The 16,049-nt window shown below is 38.1% G+C and overlaps 1 protein-coding gene across 1 annotated transcript in view; it reads left to right on the top strand.

The window, feature by feature from the left end:
* DNAH3 (dynein axonemal heavy chain 3) overlaps window positions 1-16,049 on the top strand; it is a 247,929-nt gene that overhangs the window by 38,501 nt on the left and 193,379 nt on the right. Inside the window, exons 17-20 of the mRNA XM_070362916.1 lie at window positions 4,077-4,261; window positions 5,462-5,585; window positions 11,229-11,382; window positions 12,154-12,298. Of these exons, the coding sequence (XP_070219017.1) occupies window positions 4,077-4,261; window positions 5,462-5,585; window positions 11,229-11,382; window positions 12,154-12,298 (608 nt within the window). The remainder of the gene's footprint in view (window positions 1-4,076; window positions 4,262-5,461; window positions 5,586-11,228; window positions 11,383-12,153; window positions 12,299-16,049) is intronic.

The following is a 16,049-nucleotide window of genomic DNA, read 5'->3' on the forward strand; positions in this document are numbered from 1 at the left end:
CTCCCTTTTCCCCGTGTCCATAAGTCTGTTCTCTATGTCTGTTTCTCCATTGCTGCCCTGCAAATAAATTCTTCAGTACCATCTTTCTAGATTCTATATATATGCATTGAAAGTGGAAGTTGCTCAGTCGTGTCTGACTCTTTGCGACCCCAAGGACTGTATCAGATCAGATCAGTCGCTCAGTCGTGTCCGACTCTTTGCAACCCCATGAATCGCAGCACGCCAGGCCTCCCTGTCCAGCACCAACTCCCGGAGTTCACTCAGACTCACGTCCATCGAGTCAGTGATGCCATCCAGCCATCTCATCCTCTGTCGTCCCCTTCTCCTCCTGCCCCCAATCCCTCCCAGCATCAGAGTCTTTTCCAATGAGTCAACTCTTCGCATGAGGTGGCTAAAGTACTGGAGTTTCAGCTTTAGCATCATTCCTTCCAAAGAAATCCCAGGGCTGATCTCCTTCAGAATGGGCTGGTTGGATCTCCTTGCAGTCCAAGGGACTCTCAAGAGTCTTCTCCAACACCACAGTTCAAAAGCATCAATTTTTCAGCACTCAGCCTTCTTCACAGTCCAACTCTCACATCCATACATGACCACAGGAAAAACCATAGCCTTGACTAGACGAACCTTTGTTGGCAAAGTAATGTCTCTGCTTTTGAATATGCTATCTAGGTTGGTCATAAATTTCCTTCCAAGGAGTAAGCATCTTTTAATTTCATGGCTGCAGTCACCATCTGTAGTGATTTTGGAGCCCAGAAAAATAAAGTCTGACACTGTTTCCACTGTTTCCCCATGTATTTCCCATGAAGTGATGGGACCAGATGCCATGATCTTCGTTTTCTGAATGTTGAGCTTTAAGCCAACTTTTTCACTCTCCACTTTCACTTTCATCAAGAGGCTTTTTAGTTCCTCTTCACTTTCTGCCATAAGGGTGGTGTCATCTTAAGGGTGGAAACACATTCCAGCTTGTGTTTCTTCCAGTCCAGCATTTCTCATGATGTACTCTGCATATAAGTTAAATAAACAGGGTGACAATATACAGCCTTGACGTACTCCTTTTCCTATTTGGAACCAGTCTGTTGTTCCATGTCCAGTTCTAACTGTTGCTTCCTGACCTGCAATCAAATTTCTCAAGAGGCAGATCAGGTGTCCATGGTATTCTCCAGGCCAGAATACTGGAGTGGGTAGCCTGTCCCTTCTCCAGGGGATCTTCCCAACCCAGGGATCAAACCCAGGTCTCCCGCATTGCGGGCAGATTCTTTACCAGTTGAGCCACCAGGGAAGCCCATATACGATAACTTGTTTTTCTCTTTCTGACTTACTTCACTCTGTATAATTGGCTCTAGGTTCATCCACCTCATTAGAACTGACTCAGATGCATTCCTTTTTAGGGCTGTGTGATATTCTATTATATATATGTACCACTGCTTCTTTATCCATTTATCTGTTGATGGACGTCTAGGTTGCTTCCATGTTCTAGCTATTGTAAATAGTGCTGCAATGAACATTGGGGTACATGTGTCTTTTTCAATTTTGCTTTCCTCAGAGTATATGGCTAGGAGTGGGACTGCTGGGTCATACACTGGTTTTGCTCCTAGTTTTTTAAGGAATTTCCATACCATCTTCCATAGTGGCTGCATCGATTTACATTCCCACGAACAGTGCAAGAGCATTCTCTTTTCTCCACACCCTCTTAAGCATTTATTTGTAGACTTTTTGATGATGGCCATTCTGACTGGTGTGAGGTGATATCTCATTGTAGTTTTGATTTGCATTTCTCTGCTAATGAACTATATTGAGCATCTTTTCATGTGTTTGTTAGCCATTTGTATGTCTTCTTTGGAGAAATGTCAGTTTAGGTCTCCTGCCCACTTTTTGATTGGGTTGTTTGTTTTTCTGGTATTGAATTGTATGAGCTGCTTATATATATTTTGGAAATTAATCCTTGGTCAGTTGTTTCATTTGCTATTATTTTCTCCCATTCTAAGGGTTCTCTTTTTACCTTGCTTATAGTTTCCTTTGCTGTGCAAAAGCTTTTAAATGTAATCAAATCCCACTTGTTTACTTTTGTTTTTATTTCCATTACTCTAGGAGGTGGGTTATTGAGGATCTGGCTTTGATTTATGTCAGAGAGTGTTCTGCCTATGTTTTCCTCTAAGAGTTTTATAGTTTCTGGTCTTACATTTAGGTTTTTCATCCATTTAGGTTTATCTTTGTGTATGGTGTTAGGAAGTGTTGTAATTTCATTCTTTTACAAGTAGCTGTCCAATTTTCCCAGCACCACTTATTGAAGAGGCTGTCTTTGCCCCCATTATATATTCTTGCCTCCTTTGTCAAAAATAAGGTACCCATGAGTGTGTGGGTTTATTTTTGAGTTTTCTATCTTGTTCCATTGGTCTATATTTCTGTTTTTGTGCCAGTATCATAGGTTTTGATGACTGTAGCTTTGTAGTATAATCTGAAGTTAAGAAGGTTGATTCCTTCAGCTCCATTTTCCTTTTTCAAGACTGCTTTCATTATTCAAGGTCTTTTGTGTTTCCATATGAATTGTGAAAAATTTTTGTTCTAGTTCCATGAAAAATACCATCAGTAATTTGATAGGGACCACATTGAATCTGTAGATTGCCTTTGGTAGTATAGTCATTTTCACAATACTGATTCTTCTTACCTAGGAACATGGAATCTCTCTCCATCTGTTTATGTAATCTTTGATTTCTTTCATCAGTGTCTTATAATTTTCTGTATACAGTTATTTTGTCTCCTTAGGTAGTTTTATTCCTAGATATTTTATTCTTTTTGTTGCAAGGGTGAATGGGATTGATTCTTTAATTTCTCTTTCTGATTTTTCATTGTTAGTATATAGGAATGCAAGTGATTTCTGTGTATTGATTTTGTATCTTATGACTTTGCTAAATTCACTGAATAGTAATTTTCTGATAGTATCTTTAGGGTTTTCTATGTATAGTATCATGTCATCTGCACACAGTGAGAGTTTTACTTCTTCTTTTCCAATCTGAATTCCTTTTATTTCTTTTTCTTCTCTGATTGCTGTAACTAGGACTTCTAAAACTATGTTGAATAAAATGGGTAACCTGGAAGAAATGGACAGATTCTTAGAAAAGTGCAGTCTTCCAAGACTGAACCAAGTAAGATTTAACTCTTATTTGTTAAGAGTATAAGGTTTGGAATCGGTTAAACCAGGTTCAGATCCTGGCTCTGATACCTAAATATCATGTTGCTTTGGATAAAGTTCAGTTCAGTTCAGTTCAGTCGCTCAGTTGTGTCTGACTCTTTGCGACCCCATGAATCGCAGCACGCCAGGACAGGGAGCTGTCCATCACCAACTCCCAGAGTTCACTGAGACTCACATCCATCGAGCCAGTGATGCCATCCAGCCATCTCATCCTCTGTCGTCCCCTTCTCCTCCTGCCCCCAATCCCTCCCAGCATCAGAGTCTTTTCCAATAAGTCAACTCTTTGCACGAGGTGGCCAAAGTACTGGAGCTTCAGCTTTAGCATCATTCCTTCCAAAGAAATCCCAGGGCTGATCTCCTTCAGAATGGACTGGTTGGATCTCCTTGCAGTCCAAGGGACTCTCAAGAGTCTTCTCTAAACACCACAGTTCAAAAGCATCAATTCTTCGGCTCTCAGCCTTCTTCACAGTCCCAACTCTCACATCCATACATGACCACAGGAAAAACCATAGCCTTGACTAGATGGACCTTTGTTGGCAAAGTAATGGATAAAGTTACTCAGCCTCATTTCTTCCATTATAAAATGTTAATAATAGTAATAGTTCCTAACTCTTAAAAATTTTGTGAAAATTAAAGGAGTTAATACTCATTCAGTGATTAGAATGGGCATGGTAAAGGGCATAGTATATGTCATATATTATTACCATTTCTACTTTTATTATTTCTAAATATGGTATGCATGTGAATATTATCCATCAAGAATTTACAGGTAGAGAAAATCTGGAAAACCATGTTCTAATCTCCAAATAGTAATCATGTCTGCTTAGTATAGTGGGTTTTATAAGAAAGTTATTTTAGATGTTGATGATGGCTGTTACTTTCCCTGTAGCATCTGTAATCAGTACAGCCTCATTGCCGACAAAGTCAGCGAGATTCCTATCAACACTGGGGAGCTAGTATTCCTCATTGAATTCTTAAAGAAATCCAGCGATGTCACCGTGTTCAAACTCAGGAGGCAACTTAGAGATGCGGTTGAACGGCTGGAGTTCTTGATGGACTATGCAGACTTGCCCCGTAAGTCCAATGTCCTGTGTGTACATGCAAATATATGTATATATTTATATGTTTAGATATAAGGAGCCAAGAAAGAAGAGTTCACAATCCTCCCACTAAATATCTGTATCAGAAGAGCTGCTTTTTAAGTGTGTCTCTATATTAGAGACACTAATTCCACACTCTTATCCAGAGAAATTTGAATCAAATGAAGAGAATCTTATTGGTAGACAAAAAGAAATATCTAGGGACTTGACTGGTTCTTAGATGCCTTTCTTTGCATCTTATGTGTGGTGTTCCTAAAAAAGTCTCTTTCAAATGCAGAGTCCTTTTATAAATGGGTAGATTTCATTTATCTATAATCTTAATACAATCCTACCTTTGAGGAAGCCAGGGCACTTTCCTTCATGCTCCTGCATATTTTAAGAGGAAAGAAATGGTCGGGGCCCCTTCATGGCTTATTGAGCCAAGTTAGGACTCAATAAGGACCTAACTTTGTAAGGACCAGGTTCTGAAGGAAAAGCTAATATCACCTCTACAAGTCACATTTCAGAAACTTTTTCCATCTGGAAATACCTGTGAATTATGGGAGGGAGAGATAGGGACTGGGAGTGAAAAATTGGTCCCATAACCATCCACCTGCACATTCATGAGCTGTGCTCTTGACCATGTGAACACACACTGGAATCCCTCATTGTGGTCTCTACCCCCTAAATTCCCAAGAGCACATAGGAAACCCAGGGCATTTTAACTGACCAGAGCCATAAAATGGGTAGGGTATCTGGCATTGATATTACCACTGACCTTTAACCCAGACTGAAATTCAGATGAGGTGAAATAGTGTAAAGAATAGTACCAAACTTTAGCTAGGATTCTACTCAGACCTAACCTAGGAAGATAATGAAGTGCATAGTGGTTAGAACATAAGCTTTGGAGTTGGTTAGTCCTGGGTTTGAAATCTGCTCTGCTGTCTCCTAGCGGTGTGACCTTGACCACTTGGCTTAACTTTGTTTCCCATCTATAAAAACAAAGATGATTATACCATCTACCTTCTAGCCTGGCCCTTGGTAAGTGCTCAGGAAATGTTGGGTAACATTCATCAATAAAGGGCCTATTCATTAATTGCCACCCCTATACTCACTGCTGTTGACCTCTTATTCTCCTGAATTAATTCATTGCGAACTGAGCAGTGTCCTAAAGCAGACTGTGTGTGTTTTGCAGAAGAGGATATCAAACTGAACAGCACTCTATTCCTCTGGCCAGACCAGATTGAAGATATCTTTGAAAACAGCCGGAACCTTCTCCTTAGCAAGAGGGATCAGGCAGAGATGGACCTCATTAAAAGGTACAGGAAAAGTCTGATGTTTAAGAAATGATATCCAGCTTTATAAAATGCTATATGTTCCTGGTTCTGTCTAGGGCCACCCCTGATCCCGCAATGAGTGGGTGAAGGCTCATGACAATTGGAGAAGGAATTTCCTTTTGTTTTCCACTAAGGGATATTCTCTGTAAGCCTGCTTCACTGTAGTAACTCTAACCAATGCCTTCCCTCCCTGCCTTGAACAATTGAAATTTAGTGCTGCAGAGAGAAAAAGGCAAAAATAGTAGCATATAAGAGCAGCCTTACAATAATAATAGCAAAATTGTCAGCCTTTCATTTAAGACCGTGGGTCTGTGAGATATCAAGACAGGAATAATAAAACATGGTTGGTAGCTGAGAAATTGCCTGTTTTGCAGCTGATCTCATTCAGTGCTAATCTGCCTGTAATCATCTTTTCATTGAGTATTATGGCTTTTTACTATGTTTGCTGTGCTCTATTCTAGACACAAAAGTGTGTTTGACTGCTAAATAAAGATTTTAATACAATGACAAAATATCACATACTGAAGAAGTCAGACAATGTCAAGTGAAGTGGGCCAGGTATCATGTATCTGGTAAAGACATGCTTGTGTACATATGCATGTGCACATGCGTGCACACACACTCACACATGCACATACCAACTTATAGCACTTTGTTTAGGGACTGCAAATTCATACCAGTTACCATCCCCATCACACATGAAACCCCTAGTTTCATTTCCGTAATCCTTGCTAATACTCAGGAGAAAGGAAAAGGGCAGATAAAAGCAGGGATGGGAGACTGCACTCAAGGATAATCCCAAGAGAGGAAGTTGCTATCTTCACAACAACCTTTGCCCAGCAAAACAACAAAAGAGATGTGTATGTTTGTTTCTATCTACAGCCTTGTTCTCCCTCTACCTAAATGGCTGCTGTCCCCAGAACCCAGAATTTAGCCCAATGAATAGATACTTTTTAGGTAAAGCTTTTTTTGTTGTTCAGTTGCTAAGCTTTGTCTCTTTGCAACCCCATGGACTGCAGCATGCCAGGCTTCCCTGTCTTTCACTATCTCCCAGAATTTGCTCAAACTCATGTCCACTGAGTCCTTGATGCTATTCAACCATCTCATCCTCTGTCGTCCCCTTCCCTTCCTGCCCTTGATCTTTCTCAACATCATGGTCTTTTCCAATTAGTCGGTTCTTCACAGAAGATGGCAAAAGTATTGGAGCTTCAGCTTCAGCATCAGCATCCTTTAGGACTGACTAAAGGAAATCAGTCCAAGGGACTCTCAAGAGTGTTCTCCGATACCACAATTTGAAAGCATCAGTTCTTCAGTGCTCAGCCTTCTTTATGGTCCAATTCTCACATCTGTACATGGCTACTAGAGAAATCATAGCTTTGATTATACGGACCTGTGTCAGCAAAGTGATGTCTCTGCTTTTTAATATGCTGCCTAGGTTTGTCATAGCTTTCCTTCCAAGGATCAAGCATCTTTTTTCCTTTTTAGAACAGTTTTACGTTCACAGAAAAATTGAGCAGAAAGTATAGGGTCCTCCTATACCCCCTCACCCCTTACACATATTCTCCCCCCTCAGTGGAACTGAGTTTTGATGCCTCACCAAGAAGCAGAACCATTTTAAAAGCTAGATGAACAGGAGTAAATTTCTTCATCTTTTTTGAGCCTAAGTGTCCTCATCTGGAAACTGGGGATAGTAGAACCAATCTTAGATCATCTGATTTTGTGAGAGGTGTCATTGTGTTAAGGATGAAATCAGATGGTCTGAGGTGGTGCCTAAGTGATATCCAGCACATGGCAGGCATTCGGGAACAGTCAGCTTCTTTTGCGCATTAACAATGACTTCTTTAGGGAGAAAAATGCTTCTTCACTTTCAAAGCACTACCTGTGAGCAGACTTCTAGAACATTAATCTTAGACCATTCATAGTAACTGTTGAAGTTAATAGGTACTGAGGGGTGGCTCTGGAAAAAATTGGAACACGTGTCATTCATGGTGAGAGGAGAGTGCCAGACTTTTTCTGGGAAGGGAAACTCAAGCTTGACCCATCACTTGGTATCTGAGCTCTCAATCACAGAGCTCAGCAGAGAAGCAGCTCTACGGACACCTGCAACCCTGGGCTCAGCCCTCTCTTTAATGAACTCTTAAACTTCCTGTCCATCATTTTTGCATAAATCCTGAGAAAACCTACAAGGAGGGCTTAGAAATACTCATTTGTTCATTCATCTTCTATGAGAACAATCCCCTTCTCTCTCTAAAAGACATGATCTTATTTTCCCAGGCCACAGTAATTTTTTTTACTTCAATGCCAATTTCCATTTGTTGTCCCCACACCCTCTCCCAATTTCTATCCACCTTCCTCTGTCCACTCCATGCATGGTTGGCTGATTCCTACAGTCTCTAGCCTTCAGCTCCTGTGTCTGTTAGATCCAGACAGGCATGGCCAGTGGAAAGCCCTCTCGAGGTTGGGGAGTGGCTGCTGTGCTGCTTCTCCTCTCCCTCCCTACTTGTTCCTGGGGTTCTGGCCAGTAGCTGCATCCCTCCGGTATAACAATTCTTTCTCCTCCGTGTTTCCAGTTCTCATTGTCCCCTCAGGCCTGGGGATCATAGTGACTTCCCTCTGAGGTTACTAGTCTCTGGATGCTTCATTCTCCTCTCTTTGTTCCTTTAACCCTACCCACATCTCACCTCTGTAAGTAGTCCCTTCATTGAAGTCTCTTTCTTTGAACATCAGAGTAAATTATGTTTCTTCCCAGAATTCTTAACAATATAACAGTTTAAAATTATTGCAATATTCTCCCACAGACTTCAGGTGGTCCTAGGAATAGAACTCAATTTACTTAATCAAATTTCCCGAGTGCCTGCTATTTACCTAATGACATACTTATATAAATGTATATATTATGGATTTGAAAGCACTTTAGAAATTGTAATGGGCTAAATAATTATAAAAAATTTAAAGCAATATAAACTGTTCTAAAAAATATTTTTACAGTGATATAATGCACAGCATAGGGAATATAGTCAATATTTTATAATGACTTTGTCTAATGTGTGATCTATAAAGATAGCAAATCACCGTGTTATACAACTGAGACCAATATAATATTGCAAGTCAACTGTACTTCAATAAATTTGTAAAAGAGAAATTTTAAGCAATAGATAACAGTAATATTTTCCAATAATCACTGAGTTTGTATACTACTTCCCTCTGGGAAGAATTCAAAAGTGCATTTATCAGAGATTTATTTTTGTGTGTAAGTCTGTATTTGGCATCTAAAAAGAATCTTAATGATGTGAAAAGGCAGTCAGCAGCACATAATTGTGTGGACAACAGGAGAATCAGCTTTCCTCCCATTTTGTTCCACTCAGTGGTAGGTTCCAAGGGCCTAAAAGTAACCTGGAATATACATGACAAACATCTCAGGACTGTGAGCTGCTCTTTGCCATGAGAGTACATATTGTAAATAGAAAGAAAGGTATCTTAGGGAGAGTACCCAGATTGTGTTCCGGGGTCCAGAGAGAACATAATGCTTTGCAAATAGCAAGTTCTCACTCTTTTGATGAATGAATGAATGAGTGAGTAAATGAATGAGACTTTCCTAATAAGGACATTCTCTGAAATGAATACCTATCAGAGTATAAAATCACAAAACAAAAGCAAAACCTTAGTGCTATGTGTCTTGTTGCACTTAGTTTTCTATCTCTGAATCCTTAAAACTTTGGTGAAAAACAAGCATGAGAGGCAGTAACCAGCTTGTCTGCTTTCCTCTTGGGCTCCTGTATCCATTTCTCTTCTCTGAGAATACAGAGAAGAAAAGGGACGTGTCGGGTGGAAGATAAAGCTGATAAGACAGAAGCCCTATTAAGAAAAAGAATGGGAAAATGGAGCACAGTGGTTGCGTTCAAAGGGCAAATCTGGGAAGGGCTCATGTAAATGAAACTTGAAGGGTGAGAAGGAGCCCATAAGGCAAGACTAGGGAGGGAGAGAAAAGAAGGATGTCCTATTCTATTGCAGGTATCAAGCATGACCAGTGGCTCCAACTTAAGACTACCTTTGCATATAAAATGAGGAAGTAACATCCCATCAATTTTGCCATATTCTTTGTTAGAAGTGAGTTACTAGCTCTAGCCCAAACTCAAGAGGACGGTTATACAAGGCTATAAGTACCAGGAGGTGTGTCTCTTTGAGGACCTTACCAGAGGCTACTTACCACACAGTGTAGTTAGAAATAAATTCAAATCAAACCATTGAAAATGAACTCTTTTAAATTGTTTTTAAGAAAAAAAAAAAAAAAGAACATCAAAACTGCCATAACAAAATTAAGTATTTTTAAGATAATAGCTAAATTTATGTTACTATAATTGTTCTCCATGGCAAATTCCCCTTATTCATTCAATGAATACTGATGGTATTATGCCAGATGCTTCTTCTAAGTGCTGGAGATTCAATAAGGAATTAAAGAGATTAAAACTGCATTGGTAGAGTTTAAATTCTAGGGAATGAGACTGAACACTTTTATAGTGATTATTATGTACCAGGCTCAATTTGGGCATTTTGTGTATGTTAGCTTATTGACTACTAGAGTAGGTACTTTATCCACCCCTGTTTTATCTGAGGCCTAAAGAGTTTAAAGGACTTGAACAAGGTCACATAGCTACTGTGTAGCAATGTAGGGACTTGAACTAGTCAGTCCAGCTCTAGAACCTATCCACTTAACACTGTGCTAATCTACCTCTTAGGAAAAGGGAGAAGTACATTTGTTTGTTGATAATATGAATGAAGTAGATAAATCTCTGGAATAGTCTTCCCTGATCACTCTAACTAAAGTAGCTCCTCACGTCCGTCCACTAGGCATTCTGCTCTGTTCTGTTTTCTTCAGAGCATTTATCACTATCAGAAATATCTTATTTCATATTTATCTATGTATGGTTTTATCTATCCATCCATTCATTCATCCATTCATATATGTTTACTGTTTGGGTTTCCCCAAACTGAAATACAAGCTCCATAAGGGTAGGGAGCTTACGGATGTACTTCACAAATATATTCCTGATGCCTAGAGCAGTTCTTGGAATTAGGCATTTAATAATAAATATCTAATAGATAAATAAATAATATGTATATGCATGAATTTTATACATGTATATATTTTATTAGGGCTTCTCTGGTGGCTCAGTGGTAAAGAATCAAGCTGCCAATGCAGGAGACACAGGTTCAATCCCTGTATCAGAATGCTCCACTGGAGTAGGAAATGGCAACCTACACCAGTATTCTTGCCTGGGAAATCCCATGGACAACAGTAGCCTGGCATGCTACAGTGCTTGGGGTGACAAAAGAGTCAGATATGACTTAGCAACTAAACAACAACATATATTATATAGCATATATATTATAATATATATTTTATATACATTTACCTGTATGAGAAACAGCTGGAAATATTTAACCACCAATAGGTTCACAGCAGCTGTCTCTGGGAGGTAGGATTACAAATTATGTATAATAGCATATATTTGTAAGTTTTACATCTATGGTATCAGAAGATCATATTCTCCCCAGGCTTGAATATGGCTGAGCAGTGCTGATAAATGGAAAATCCAAATATGATTGGATTGTCTTTACTTTCAGGTGCTCAGAATTTGAAGTGAAACTTGAGGGCTACAGCAAGGAACTGGAAGGTTTTAGGAAACGTGAAGTAATGACCACAGAAGAAATGAAGAACAATGTTGAAAAGCTTAATGAGCTTTCAAAGAACCTAGATCAAGCACTGCTGGAATTTGAGGTTTGGGGTCTTGGGATGGGCACTTATGACTGTACTGCTCTGTTGGTCTTTGGATATGTGTTTTCCTAACATCACCTGTCAGGTGGATAGTATTTGTTGATTGACCAGTTCTTTCTCTGGTTTCAACTACCTTTTCCCATACCCCTACATTATATCAGCTTTGTTAGTCAGTACATAAAGAAGAGTTATTAGTATAATGGAATAATTGCTGACATGTATCAAGCATGTATTATGTACATAATGTACAAAGGACTTCATATGTGATATATCACTTAATATCCATAATAAATCTTTGGGGTAGGTACTATATATTCATTTATCTCTATTTAAAATGGGAGAACTAAGTCTTGGAGAAGCTAAGTAACTTGCCCTGAAGTTGTCTACAGTAGTAATCATTAAAGTTCTTTAATCATTAAAGTTCTTACCTCTGAGGCAGTTCAGCACAAGAAGGTAACATTGTGTTAACAGTTAAAGTACATATAAAAATTCGTGAAAATGGGAATATGTATGTGTTACGGTGGAAGCAAAGATGATGGAGCAAGTGGCCAATTATTGTAAAGTTTCACTCACTGATCTCAAGTGCCATGACTCTCAGAGGTAACAGAGAGACCTTCTTGCTTAAGTTCATACCTTATTGTCCGGTCTTACTCTCCAGACGAACATGCATCTTCCTCAACTTGGTTTTCAAAGCACTGAGGAATTTGCCATGGTGGCTTCTAGGGTTCAGAAGAACCGCCCACCCAATAAACAGCATCCCCTTTTGCCCTGCAGTTGATCAATAAGGAAGAGGAGCTGTTGGAAAAGGAGAAGAGTACCTTCCCTCTTCTGCAAATTGTGATGACCAACAAAGTGCCTTATGAGCAGCTGTGGGTGACAGCCTACGAATTTAGCACCAAGTCAGAGGAATGGATGAATGGTATGCCACAGTTTCACTCTACTCGGACAGGATGGGAATAGGGTAGCAGAATCAACCCAGCCAGTTCTGAAATAAGACTGGGACTTCAGATTCTGGCTGGACTTTTTATCATATTCTCACACTCTGGATTAAGGCTATGCTATGCTAAGTGCTTCAGTAGTGTCCGACTCTGTGCGACCCCATAGATGGCGGCCCACCAGGCTCCGCCATCCCTGAGATTCTCCAGGCAAGAATACTGGAGTGGGTTGCCTTTCTGGATTAAGGCAACCATAGTTAAATTTTTCTGATGTGATAACGATGGAAGGTAGGGATCAAAAAGCCAGACCTGTAGCTAGGATAAAACAGAATGGGCAACCACTCAAAGCCATGGATTGGGTAGTAACTGGGAGGATAAGATCACAGTTCCCCTATTATGCTGATGCTTTATGCCAGTACTTCAATATAATAAACACAACTATGAAGAACAACTTTGTTGCCAATTTTCTGGATACAGTAATGATAATTTTCTTAGGATAAATTACTGGAAGTGAAATGGCTAGATCAAAGAAAGGGTTATAATAAAAATATAAGGATTTTAGAATTTACTTTTATTATTGGTATTGCTTTCCAGAAAAGTTATGTTTTAATTTAATATTCTTCTAGCAGTATTTGAGTACCCATTCCTCATACCCTCAACAAACATGAGAAGTAAGAGCTTTACTTTTTTGCTCAAAAAAGTGTTTTTTTTCCTTTAATAGAAGTTGAATGTTTATTGGTCAATTGAATTCCTTGTTTAATAAGTCTATTTATGTGCTCTCTCACTTTTTTCTATTAGTAAACCACCTTATTTAAATAGTTTTTAGTTTTGAATAATATTTTTGGATTCATTTAGTTTTTCAAGTACTCAATCATATCTACACATTTAGAATATTTTACCTTATTTATCACTTTCACACCTCTTTTAAAATTCACTTTTCTGTGTTAATTAGCACTTCCAAATTAAACAGTAGTTATAGTGAACACTTTTGTCTTATTCCTGATTCTAATGGAATTCTTCTAGAATGTCACCTTTAAACATGATGCTTTTTGTTGATTTGAGGCACAAAATATTTATGGTGTTAAGGAAGTATTTATAATTTAGCATGTCTTTTTGTTAGAGATAATATATTTAAAATTTTTATATTTTGTTTATCAGTTTCAATGACTTCAATAAACTTCCTTGTACTACTCCTTCATAATCACACTCTCTACAGCCTTAACACCTAGCAACTATTGATCTCTTCATTGTTATTACAGCTTTGTCTTTTTGAGACTGTCATATAGATTCCATTTTCTTTTTTAAATTTTATTACAGCTTTTACAGTACCTTTGTCTTTATATCTTTTGTATAAAATTTGAGAATCAACTTATTCATTTATATATGAAATCTGCTGGAATTTTTTCTTTTTTCTGCTGGAATTTTGATTGGAAATATATTACTTCTAGAGATCAATTTGGAAAAGAATTGATATCTTTACCACAAAATCTTCCAATCCATGGACATTGCATATCTAATTATTTTGATCTTCTTTGACTTCGTTTTGCCAATGTTTTGTAGGTTTCAGCATATAAATTCTATACATGTTTTGTTAAATTTACATGTATTTCTTTTTATTTTTTGTTGTTCAATCGCTAAGTCATGTCTGACTCTTTGTGACCCCTTGAACTGCTCCACACCAGACTTCCTGTTCTTCACTATCTCCCAGAGTTTGTTCAAACTCATGTCCATTGAGTCAGTGATGCCATTCAACCATCTCATCCTCTATCACCTGCTTCTCTTCCTGCCGTCACTCTTTCCCAGCATCAGGGTCTTTTCCAGTGAGTCAGCTCTTCATATTAGGTGACGAAATATTGGAGCTTCAGCTTCAGCATCAGTCCTTCCAGTGAGTATTTAGGATTTATTTCCTTTAGGATTGACTGGTTTGATCTCCTTGTAGTCCAAGGGACTCTCAAGAGTGTTCTCTAGCACCACAATTCAAAGGCATTAATTCTTTAGTGCTCAGCCTTCTTTATGGTCCAACTCTCACATCTGTACGCGACTACTGGAAAAACCATAGTTTTGACCATATGGACCTTTGTCAGCAAAATGATGTCTCTGCTTTTTCATGCACTGTCTAGGTTTGTCATAGCTTTTCTTTGAAGGAGCAAGCATTTTTTAAGTTCACAGCTATAGTCACCATCTGCAGTGATTTCTGGAGTCCAAGAAAGTAAAATCTGTCACTATTTCCACTTTTTCCCCATCTATTTGCCATGAAGTGATGAGACTGGATGCCATGATTTTAGGTTTTTGAATGTTGAGTTTTAAGCCACCTTTTTCATGCTCCTCTTTCACTCTCATCATGAAGTTCTTTAGTTCCTCTTCACTTTCTGCTGTTAGAGTGGTATCATCTACATATCTGAGGTTATTGATACTTCTCCTGGCGATCCTGATTCCAGCTTCATCCAGCCTGGGATTTCACATGATGTACTAAACAGGGTGACAATATACAGCCTTGACATACTCCTTCCCTAATTTTGAACCAGTCCATTGTTCCATGTCTGGCTTTAACTGTTGCTTCTTTTCCTGCATACAAGTTTCTCAAGAGACAAGTAAGGTAGTCTGATATTCCCATTTCTTTAAGAGTTATGATGTATATTTTATATATCTTTATATAAAGCTATGATACATGTTTTTAAATTTTGTTACATATATTAAAACAATTGGGGTTGGGGAGCATTTTTTTTACTTATTTTTAAATTAATTTTGTTTTCTCACTGTTGAGTTTTAGAGTTCTTTGTATATTTCAGATAGCAATCATTTATCAGATATATGTTTTGCAGTTTTTTTCTACTAATCTTTGTCTTATCTTTTCAATCTTTTGACAGTGTCTTTCACAAAGCAGAAGAATTTAATTTTAATAAAGTTTAGTTTGTCATTTCTTTCATAGATCATGCCTTTAGTTTTGTATCTAAGAAGTTAGCACCAAACTGAAGGTCATCTAGATTTTTCTGCTATGTATCTCTGCTGTGTATCTCCTAGAATTTTTATAGTTTTGCATTTTACATTTAAGTCCATGATCCATTTTGATTAATTTGTGTCAAGGCTATACAGTTTGTATCTACATTCATTTGTTTTTGCATATGGATATCTAGTTATTCTAAAACTATTTGCTGAAAAGTTTCATTCTCTTTTTTTATTCCCTTTGCTTCTTTGTGAAAGATCAGTTGACTATGGTGGGTCTTATTTCTGGGCTCTCTATTTTGTTCCACTGACCTGTTTGTCGCTTCTTTTACCAAAAATACACTTGATTATCATAGCTGTATGGTAAGTTTTGAAGCTGGATAATGACAGTCCCCCAACTTTACATTTCTCATTTAATATTATATTGGCTATTCTGGGTCTTTGCTGTCTCCACATAAACTTTAGAATCAGTTTTGTCAGTATCTACAAAAAAAAATTGTTGGGATTTTGATTGGGATTGTGCTGAATCTATAGATCAAGCTGGAAAGAACTGACATCTTAACAACATTGAGTTTTCCTATCCATGAGTATTAATTTTTTCTGCACTTATTTCCTTTTTCTCAATTTCTTTCATTAGAGTTCTGTATTTTTCCTTATATAGACTTTGTACATATTTTGTTAGATTTATGCCTAAGTGTTTAAGTTTTGGAGGGTGCTAATGTAAATGGATATGTTTTTAATTTCAAGTCCACACTGTTCATTAATAATATATAGGAAAGCAATTAACTTTTG

Source organism: Bos mutus, chromosome 25, assembly GCF_027580195.1.
Source record: "Bos mutus isolate GX-2022 chromosome 25, NWIPB_WYAK_1.1, whole genome shotgun sequence".
In the NCBI taxonomy this organism is placed as follows: Eukaryota; Metazoa; Chordata; class Mammalia; order Artiodactyla; family Bovidae; genus Bos; species Bos mutus.